We start from the raw sequence: 11279 nt of genomic DNA, 5'->3' as shown, positions 1-11279 counted from the left end.
TAATTATGACTTAGTATCCCATATTTATGACATAGTGTCTCATAATTATGACTTAGTATTTTTTTTTTCTTCGTGAATGCAATGCGCTTCCGTACTTTCTATTCTTTTCTCACTCCATGAGAAGTGAGAAAACTCAGGAAAAAAATTTAAAGGAACGATGAAGGGAAAAAAAAGGTTTGGAAAAGCCAAAGCTTCACATCTACGGTTTGTAGAGAGACGATGAGCCGCGAGTTGATGCTGTAGATACTGTAGATTTATTTATTTTGTGTAGAAAACTCCTGGATTTGTTGTTGTTTGTTGTTCTTTTCTTTAAAACTGTTGTTATATTTAAGACGTGCCACACATAAAAACATCGAGGAAGAAATTTTTGACACACACATTAACATGTCTTTACCCGAATTAGTGTTAGTTTTAGCAGAACTAGCGGCTAAAAGCTCAAAACTAAAAAAGGAGAAAACTTTTTCTCACCATCGCTGCTGATTTTCTAAGATTATTCTGAAGCACTTGTTTTAACTTCTGATCTCAACAATGGCCTTCGATGAAATAGTAGACTTACACTGTTTGCATGTTTATTAATCAGGGATGCTACGTCACAGAGATGATGACGACGCGACTCTACATGAGCTCCTGTAGTGTTTCTCTGTAGAAACACACACCCGGGTTAGAGGCGAGCGCCCCCTGCTGGACTGTTGTTCGGTAAGCTTTGCAGTCTATTGATCATTGCTGTTTGTTTCTTGTCTTTCTTCTATCTTATTGTGTACAGGCCACAAATACACCGTTTCCCATGCTAAGAGCATTCTTTTATTCGTTGATCCGTTCCCTGGCATTACTAGAAGCACTGGCACTCATCAGTATTACTGATCACTGCTAGTAAATGGAAGATGGGATCATTTTAGTGACTTGGTTCTTTAGATCATTTCGTTCCTTTGATCAGAATTAATATAAAATGGTACAGATACCCATACACACGTCTACATACACAAACTCTGACATTAGTTCCAATAATGAAAATATGACAAAGCAGCTAAAGACAAATGATGATAAACAGAATGAGTAGCTCACCTCTCATCTCTTCTGGTCCGTATCGTTAATTCCTTAATCACGTGACTCCCATCATTATTGTGACAATAACATCAAGATTCGGACCAAAAAACTGATCTATTAGTCCGAACTACTCAGACCAGAGGATTCATGACATGAACCTTTTTATAAACTGAACAAAATAAAAATTCTGCCATGCAAAATGCATTAACACGATTAATGCTGTTGATAAGACCCAATACTTGAGGGACAAAATGTGCTTCCTCAAATCTCTACCTCCTCTTTACCCGGCATCCGTATCAGATCTCGAATCAGCCCATTTATCATTCCTTGCAGAAAATATACACAAATTGCACGCCACAAAGTCATTCCGATTGTGAACACCACATCAGATTAGATAACGTCTCATGTAAAAAGTCCACCGCCAAATCTTTCAATCGGACTGATTTTAATCGGAATGACAAAAAAGATTTTTTTACAAGTAAACGTGACTCTTTGAGACTACTCGTTCTTCTGTCTTGTTAAAAATGAACAAATTATTTATGAACGACAAATAATAGGAGGACACGCATGGGTTAGAGGGGAGAGCAGGGTTCCCACGCTTCTTAAAAGTACTTACATTTCAGATACAATTCAAGGGCTGGAAAGTTCTTGAAAACTAATATAGGTCTTTAAAAGTGCTTGAATTAAATCCTAAATAAATTTTGTTTAGAATAATGGTACTATTGAAAAATCTTTCCCTCATGCACTGACAGAAGACATAGACAGAACACATTATGACATGACTTTAAAGCATTATAACATATATACCAGTACAAACTCCAATAATCGCTTGTAAATAAAATAAAACTTCTTTCAACGACATATGCCTTTTGTTTTATTACTCCAACATTCTAAACATTTGAACTATTTATCAACCTTTTACAAACCCTCAATTATTATTATTATTTTTATTTTTATTTTTATTTTTTTTATTTTTAGATTGGTTTGCTACACATTCACATTCGACACTCCTTAGTAAGTCTTTATGGCTTAACAATGAATGTCCTTGGCCTCTCGACTTTTCCTGCATTCAGTGATATTGATAGCGTACGATGTGCAGAGGAGGGACATGGGGTATATCTGTAGGAGAATGCTGAGGATGGAGCCACAAGGAAGGAGGAAAAGAGGAAGACAAAGGAGGAGGTATATGGATGTGGTGAGGGAAGACATGCAGGTAGTTGGTTTGAAAGAGGCAGATGTAGAGGACAGGGTGGTATAGAGATGGATGATCCGCCGTGGCGCCCCCTAATGGGAGCAGCCGAAAGAAGAAGAAGAAGAAGAAGCAGAGGAAGAAGAAGAAGAAAACGAGAGAAAGGTGTAGAGCAACTCTGGTAGTTAATCATTATCATTACAAGCTATGAATTAAAGACTACACAGAGAAATCTCCAATGCGAGATAATACATTTGTATTAGCATCAAATGATGCAAAAAAATGAGAAAAAAACAATACCAAATGTTTTTCATAATTCTTTGGAGTTTTAATTATAGTTTTTTTTTATCATTCATAATGTAATAATAAAAGATTAAATGTGTACTAGACATGCTAGGTCTATATCCAAATTGTATGTGTATTTAAAAAAAGATCAACATTATATTCATAAATAAAACTAATACTAAAATTAGTTATAAACTATTCTAAAAAAAAATAAACCTTATACTTACGAGACAAAACACTACTATATTAACACTAAACCGATTATATGTATAATAAAATGTGTAAAAGTGGAAATGTATAATAAAAGAATACATATCTATCCATGGGCATAAATTACATTTAACAGTGTGTGTGTGTGTGTGTGTGTGTGTGTGTGTGTGTGTGTGTGTGTGCGTGTGTGTGTGTGTGGGGGGGGGGGGCACACATATAATACAGTCAAATTGTACTTACAGTATAAAGACACAGTGTCCCCACAGTGACAAACTTTGTTTCTATTATCATTATTGTAGCATGGAGACTGCGTCAATTACAATGATAAATCAAACTGCTTTACATAAATTGAGTAAAACTATCATAAAAAAATAATCACAACAATAAAAACAAGGAATTAAAAAAAAGGTTTAACATTTTATTTACAAATTAATTAAGACACTTAAGAACAGAATGGAAATTGATTATAAAATACAGTGGGGTCAGTTGAACATTAATTGGGCCGCAGACACACACCTGACTCGTGTGTGTAGAGTAGGTGAGATGAACTGGGAACGCAGGCAGTGGGTCAAACCACTGTGAGGAAGGGGAGGGGGAACTCAACTGTTTCTAAATGCAGTTTTTGCGGTTTTTTTCTACTTACACAATTATTTTAAGTATACATACACATCTTTTTCATATAATAGAGAATACATATAATAGAGAGTGCGGTTTTTTTAAATAATCTATTTTTTTTTTACATGGCCCCTCCGCCCCCCCCCCCCGGGATTTACGCCGATGAATCTATCAGATGAATCACTAACAGGTTTATAGTCAGTAGTCAGTGTACAGCTGTTCAGAAGGAAGATTAGCACCTGTTACTGTTTGTTTACCTGTGGAGAGTCTAAGCACCATGTGGGGACAGAGAAAAAAAGACATACATTTACACTAAATTCACATTAAACCCAAAATAATTATATACAGTTCAAAAAGTGAGTTACAAGTCTAAAACATTCAACTCTGTGACATAACACTATTTGCTCATATGTAGGTGAATTTCATTCAGGTAAAGCTGCAACTTCTAATACTTCCGTATCAAAAATTTATAAAGAAAGCAGAAAGACAGATACTGGTTTGGATACAGGTGATTTTATAAATAATTAAGTTTAAATTCTGTAAAAAAAAAAAAAAAAAAGTTTGGTTATGGTATTCAAAGTAGTTATTTTTTCATTAAACATTTTTTATTAAATCCTATTAACAATCTAACAATCGAGAATCTTTGGTATTTCACGTGGATTATATAATACAGATATTAGATGATAATTACGAACGCTGTTTTATTTTTAGCAACGCAGCTCTCACATTTAATTGCATTTGTTTACATGGAACTCGTGCCCGATCCAAGATGGCGGACGCGTTGACGTACGATGCAGCGGCAAACAACGGTTCTAGGTCCTTTTTTCGTCTATGATAGACATACTCCGTTACGGGTGGTTTACTGGAGATTTGGCAACCATGTCGTTAGTTGAAGGGGGTGTGTTTGTGATTTGTATACCGTGCTGGTGTTGTAATAATATTACGACTACTCATTGATGATAAAAACCCGAAGCTGCTGTAAATCTTTTCGACATACTTCTGACTCGTTTGCGCACAAGCGCAATGTTTCTGGTAGTGATTCAGTACCTAAAGGGCATTCTACGTGGAGTGCGTTGTTATATTTTTGCCATCCCTGCTTGGCTTGCTTGAGATTTGGCAACCCTTTAGCCGGTTGGTTAGTGGTTTATTAGAGATTGCAATTCTGCTGTTAGTTAATCGAAAATGGTTTGTAAGCAATTTGGCAACCCTGTTATTTCGCCAATTGGAGTGATTTATTAGAGATGACAACCCTGCTGTTAGCCAGTGGGGGTGGGTTGTTCGTGATTTGGCAACACTAAGATAGTTGGGGTGAGTTGTTGTTTTGCAAATCGGATTGGTTAGAGTTTTGTTGAAGATTTAGCAACCCTGCTGTTAGCTATTAGGAGTTGTTTGTAGAAGATTTGGCAACCCGGTTTTTAGCTGTTTGGAGTTGTTTGTCAGGGATTTGGCAACCCTGCTGTTAGCTAGTTTGAGTAGTTTGTCGGAGATTTGGCAACCCTGCTGTTAGCTAGTTTGAGTAGTTTGTCGGAGATTCGGCAACCCTGCTGTTAGCTAGTTAGAGTTGTTTGTTAGCAATTTGGCAACCGTGTTATTTCGCCGATTGGTGTGATTTATTAGAGATGGCAACCCTGCTGTTAGCTAGTGGGAGTGGGTTGTTCGTGATTTGGCAACACTAAGATAGTTGGGGTGATTTGTTGTCAGGTTGGATTGGTTTGTTAGAGTTTTGATAAAAAGATTTGGCAACCCTGCTGTTAGCTAGTTGGAGTTGTTTGTCGGAGATTTGGCAACCCTGCTGTTAGCTAGTTGGAGTTGTTTGTCGGAGATTTGGCAACCCTGCTGTTAGCTAGTTGGAGTTGTTTGTCGGAGATTTGGCAACCCCGCTGTTAGCTAGTTGGAGTTGTTTGTCGGAGATTTGGCAACCCTGCTGTTAGCTAGTTACAGTAGTAGGATTCATCCGAACCTCGAGCACAAACCTTTTTATTATTAAATAACGGTAAGAGCTTAATTACGGTTCTACAATAGTATAAAACGTTATGTGTAATATACGGTGAAATACCGGTTATTTACCAGGTAAAGCTAGTAAAGCGTTATAGAAGCCATGCTAAGCAAGCTAAGCTGCAGTGTGTCAGCTAGCAAGCCGGTTTAATATCGAATACACACGGATGTTATCAGTAACTGCGCCGCTGTTAGTTAAACACAGTGTTAGTGGTAGTTAGCACTAGTTACAGTCTGTTACCTGCGTAGGTACGTAACTAGTTTCCTTCGTATTAGCCAGCTAGCGCTAAAGCACGGATCCAGCTAACCAAATACACTAGCTATACTTATTATAATGTACATGAGCACAGTTTAATACCATTTATCACTAATTATAAACAAACTAGCCGATTTGACTAAATAACCATCTCACTAACTGCAGCTGTCAGCGTTATAAAGCAGCTCCTGAGCGAGTCTTATTGACTGGATGTTATTACTAAACCTGATGTTGTGCAGTTGAGTAACTGGAATCAATTTCCCCTTTTTATTACCCACCTAATCAACTTTCCTAATCATTTTATTAATGCATTTCTTTTCATCTTCCTTTAACACTTACAGTGGCTGTGAACAGCTTGGAGTCTTTTGTGGATTTTGAGACACACTCATGTTCCTTATTATAAAGATTGACTTTGACCAAACAAATATATAAATGTTCTGATGTTGAATTGTATTTTTAGTGAAAAACCCTCACGTGGCTTTACACACACTCGAGATGAGGACAGTTCGTTTCTCCAAACGTCCAGACGAAATTCTTCGGCCTGTAAAACTGTTCACTAGTCGGAGATTTCTTCCTGACCCTGTGATCCAGTTCATCCCAGAGCAGTTCAGCAGGATTTAGGTGCAGTCACCAGGTCATGGTAGATCTCACTCCAGATGACCGTTCGCTCTGTGAAGAACGCTTACCGAGCTCAGACGTACGCTTTGGGTCTTTGTATGGTGAAGTCGGATTCAGTGAGCCATGGATGTTGAAGTATGGAATAGTCGCCATGTTGGTTCCTTTCACCTGGAATAAATCTTCAACCTTCCCTGCTCCAAACACCAACCACAACCTGTCAAGCTTCACCTTCTGCTAACGTCCTGTTTTACACTTCACGTAGTTCTGTTCCACAAACGTCCAATTTCGGACTCATCTGTCCACAAAACCTTCGTCCACACATCGACTGTCCAGATCCTGTGTGTTTTTGCCGTTTACCAAGTTTGTTTAATTGAAACCAAAGGAACATGCATGCGTCTCAAAAACCCATGAAAGACTTCGTGTTTCTAAAGTATGGACAGTCCCCCCGTGTCTCATTAACTTAAAGTAAAAGAGGCGATAACAGGAGCTAATGTGCTTAACTGTAAATGTTACTATAAATGGATACATGAATAAGAATTCATAACATAATATGTAATATTTGGTTAAAAATATTAATAGTTGATTATTTGTGTTAATGTATTTCTTTTTCTTTTTTTGACTAATCAGCGTGAAGAATTCCACATGTGCTGTGGTAAATATCTAGTTTTTGAGAAGTTTTGAGAAGGAGACACCGGGTGCAGATCCTGTTACCGATCATGGATTATGGGAGGCGGTGAGTGAATTTATTTTTTATTATTAATCTAAATGCTATTTTTCACGTTTTGAAGTAAAGAAAAAAAAAAGTGAAATAACTCCCTGTTGTACGATTAAGTTGACTGGATGTGATCTTACACCAGGAAGCTCCTATTTGTGATTTATTTATTTATCATTTTTATTCGAATGAAAGAGAAAAAAAACGACTTTTGTGTCCAAATCACATTAGAATTTACATACATGAAGACGAACTAATATCAACCTCGACACCCAGTAATTTCTGCACGATTATATGTGGAATATACTCTCGAGGTTGCCTTTTTTTCATTTTCATTTTCACTTTTTTCATTTTCAAACCCTCATGCCGGGTCATTGGGTCAGGAAACTATAAGAGTAGCGTTGAGAACATTTTCTGTTATTAAAGATACAGAAAGCGTGACCCCACAAACCCCGAGTTAATAATTAGTTTTCGATAAACACAATGGCATCAAACAAAAAAATTCATTTTGCGTGAGCATTTACATGCACCATATGGAGAAAAGTTTGTGGACACATGACCATAAGATTTGAACTTTCCACATTTAGTCTCCATTTCTTTGTTATAATAGCCTCCATTCTTCTGGGAAGATGTTCCACTAGATTTTAGAGTGTATTTGTGGAGATTTGGGAGATTGAATTCAGCTACAAAGGGGTTAGTAAAGTCAGGTTCTGATGTAGGTGAGGTGAGGAGGCCTGGGGTGCAGTGTTTTAATTTATTTCACAGGTCAGAGCTCGATAGCAGGCCACTCAAGATCTTCCACTCCAACCCATAGCTTCATGGAGCTGGCTTTGTGCACAAGCGCATTGTCATGCTGGACCAGCTTTGGGTCTCTGAGTTAAAACGAAGGGGAAATGTAATGATTAGAGGCCGGCTTGGTAAATGGGGCCGATTTTTGGCATAAATGTAATTAATCTGCTTCGGCCGAATGTGCTGCAAATCAGGTCGATTATTAGGCAGACGCATCTGACACACCAAACCGTGCCTGTACGTTCTGCACTTACATGAGGGAACATTACTCGCCATATCAGCAGGGGGCAGTAGTGTGTATTTGGTGTCCAAACAGGGAAATCGGACGAGCTAGAACTCTGAATATATGCAGCAAGCAGTGTTTACGCCTGTCGTGATCATTACTAACGGATTCGTCTAGCTTTTTTCAATCATGTCTTCTAAGTTGCAAAGACGAGCACAAATAACGACCAGCGTGTTCATATTATTTTTTTTCGCATGCTCATTTGCTAAGATAAATAGCCAATCAGAGTTCTCGTTCTCGCTGACGAGCTGACTGATTCGGCTTAGCGTTTTAACGGCGTGGGGGGGACGGGGGGGGGACGATCGATGCTCAAACATACTCTGGAGGTACTTGGAGAAGGTACAATTCCCGCAGGTACTTGGAAAACATGCTAGCTCATTATATAAAATACGATAAACCTTTATTCGTCCCACACTGGGAACATTTCTAAATTGATAAACATGTAGGTTAAATGGTGAAACCAACATGGCTACCATTCCATACTTCACCACCATGCAGTTCCTTCTGGACTGCGGCTAATTAGATCCAACTTCACTACACAACAAGACAGTGATGTCCAAGCACTTTAAGTGTTATCTAGAGAGCAAGCGGTCATCTGGAGTGATATCTATAATGGAACGGCCTGCCTGGTCACTGCACCTAAATCCTGCTCAATATTTGTTTGGTCAAACAATGTTTGTTTTGTTTTGGATTTTTATCCAAAGAAAATTAAAGGCAAAAAGAAAAATAAATTGGTTAGTTTGTATGATGCTTGACTGTTCTCCTTAAGCGTGTCCTGGCCGGTTGTCTACACGCCTAAAAGTCCTAAAGTGAGTTTAAAGCCAGCTTTTTGATCCATTTCTCCTTAGGAGCAGCCGCAATGATCGCCTGGGACGCACGGAAATCAATGACCATGATTACAGAGACGTGGACTACCGCGGATACTCGCAGGACGGCGGATATAACGAAAGCGACGGTTTAAGTAAAGACAGGCAGCACGGACGCGGAGAATTTGACGAAAACCGTTTCCGAGCGAGAGCAAACCGAGAGAGCGGAGACGCCCAGCGACGAGGCGGCGGCTTTTCGAATTCCCACACACACCTCGAGCAGGAGGAAAGTGAGCATCGTTTCGAGGATGAGCAGGACACGCGAGACTACGAACGCCCCAGACGCAGAACAGAGGACTGGAGGAGAGACGGAGGACAACCCGATGAGGAAAAATACTCCAGAAGTGGTGGATCACGAAGGGTAGGAAAAACGTTATCTATAAATTTATGATTAATTACATTCGGAAAAAGAAGCAGATTAAAGGTTGATTGAGGTGTGAAGCACGTGGTGTACGTTGTTTGGCGCCCCCTGCTGCCAAGCAGGAGAACTTTTGTAATTTTAACAAAGTGCATAAAAAAAAATGTTTCTAGGTTTCTGCACAAAATAAGATGAAATGCTCATTCAGTGAACGTTTAACTGTAGTTAGTTACAGACACAAACCCCGGCACAGTAAAGCGCTCACTGTGTATTTTACTGATACACGCATAAATATAAAGACTTGGAACGACACTTGGAACAACAGTTTCGGAATCCAACCAAAGGTTACTTCACTGAATTGGAGGAGTACACATCATTAGCATCCAGCTACATCAGCAAGTGCATCGATGATGTAACCGTTTCCAAGAACATCATCTTACGCTACCATGGAAAACTGTGGATAACTGGAGAGGTGTGTGCACTCCTGAAGACCAGAGACTCTGCATTCAGGGCAGGCAACAAGGCGGCCTCAAGAACAGCGAGGGCCAAACTGTCCTGGGCAATCAGAGCTGCAAAGCGTGCGTATGCCCAGAGTATCGACAAACACTTTTTACGGTCAGCGGTGACACATGGCACATGTGGCAGGGCATTCAAGCGTCAGCAACTACGACCATGCGCTTTGTCTCTCCGCTGCTGATGTGTGGAAAGCACTAAACAGAGTCAACCCACGGAAAGCTGCCGGACCAGACAACATCTTCTCCCAACGTGCTTTACGAGCAATACCATCGTCATCATTACATAAAGACTCTGCTGCCCGTAGCACCGGATCCACTGCAGTTTCCCATACTGCCCAAACCGCTCCACTGACGACGCCATCTCCACCCCACTCCACCCCACTCCACCTGGCACTCACTCACCTGTTAAACAACGATTTATACGTACTGCATTCAAGACTATCATTCCTCAGCACCTGTTCGGGAAGCTGAGCCTGTTGGGCCTAAACATTTCCACCTCGAATCTCATAGTGACACTGTAGCAACCACCTAGAATACTGTCAAAACATCATTTCAAGCATTACAAGCTTTAGATAACTAATAATTGTAGGTGAAGTTAGGTCACTAGATATCAAAAAACCTTACCTCTTTTTACTCTCCTCCTCTCCAGCAGGCTGGATGGAGGGATGAGGATGGAGAGATGAGTTATAGGACAGAGACGAGTGTGGAAAACTCTGAGCTGCGTGATCAGGATTACAGAGCTGAAGACCAGAAGCCAAGCAACATCATCATGCTGAGGATGCTCCCACCGGACGCTACCACCAACGAGGTACACACACACACACACACACACACACAAATTTATATGTAGTTTAAAATGTATTTACTCATACATATTTGTATGTAGCTATTAAAGTATTTTTTTTAATTAATAATTTAATAATGTAGAATTTTGTGTTTTATATTTTTGTGTGTGCGTCAGATCCGAGCCCTGCTCCAGGTCCAGGGGATTCAGCCTCGTGATGTTCGTCTGATGAGGAACAAATCCTCAGGTGAGAAAATTGTCCCATTTGGCCTTTCGTTTATTTTTTATTTATTTATTTTTTTTCCTGACGAGCACACACGTGTAAGGGGAAGGGGCATGTTCTGTGGAGCGTTATCGAATATCATAACCACCGTCCAGATGATACACATCTACTGCTGCTTTTGACTCAGAATTTTCGATCTTTGTTTAGGGGAAAAAATACAAAGTACGCTGGATATCAATTTAAAACCTTTCAACCCTGTCAATAAAATAGAGATAGTCCCCGTCTCACATGGAGACTTTTCTGATTACCTCATTGTAGCGAGAAAATGTATTGGTTGTGGTATCCTCTGATGTAAAAAAATAAAAAGGGGGCGGAGTTGAAGTCGTACGTCAGCAGATTTAGCAAATGAAAATGAACAATGCAGTGACGTGTATGTTTAACTTGGCAGCTTTTTTGGCATCATAGGACACTTCAACCAATAAACAAGTAGCAAAACTACACACACACACAGAGGTTGGAAATGATATCGCTCCGAGA

At 39.5% G+C, this 11279-nt stretch overlaps 1 protein-coding gene across 5 annotated transcripts in view; it reads left to right on the top strand.

Annotated features, from left to right (window-relative positions):
* Positions 1-4198: 4198 nt before the first annotated feature.
* The window catches only part of rbm10 (RNA binding motif protein 10), a 20776-nt gene continuing 13695 nt past the window's right edge, over positions 4199-11279 (top strand). Inside the window, exons 1-7 of one of the 5 annotated variants that reach the window (XM_083521114.1) lie at positions 4199-4859; positions 4903-5189; positions 5279-5336; positions 6840-6945; positions 8845-9223; positions 10385-10543; positions 10697-10766. In XM_083521114.1, the coding sequence (XP_083377240.1) occupies positions 6929-6945; positions 8845-9223; positions 10385-10543; positions 10697-10766 (625 nt within the window). In that variant the 5' untranslated portion in view covers positions 4199-4859; positions 4903-5189; positions 5279-5336; positions 6840-6928. The other 4 variants (XM_083521117.1, XM_083521115.1, XM_083521116.1 and 1 more) reach the window with 4 other exon arrangements.

The sequence above is a fragment of the Silurus aristotelis genome (genome assembly GCF_946808225.1).
Source record: "Silurus aristotelis genome assembly, chromosome: 19".
NCBI classification, from domain to species: Eukaryota; Metazoa; Chordata; class Actinopteri; order Siluriformes; family Siluridae; genus Silurus; species Silurus aristotelis.
This window is presented reverse-complemented; position numbering and strand designations above follow the sequence as displayed.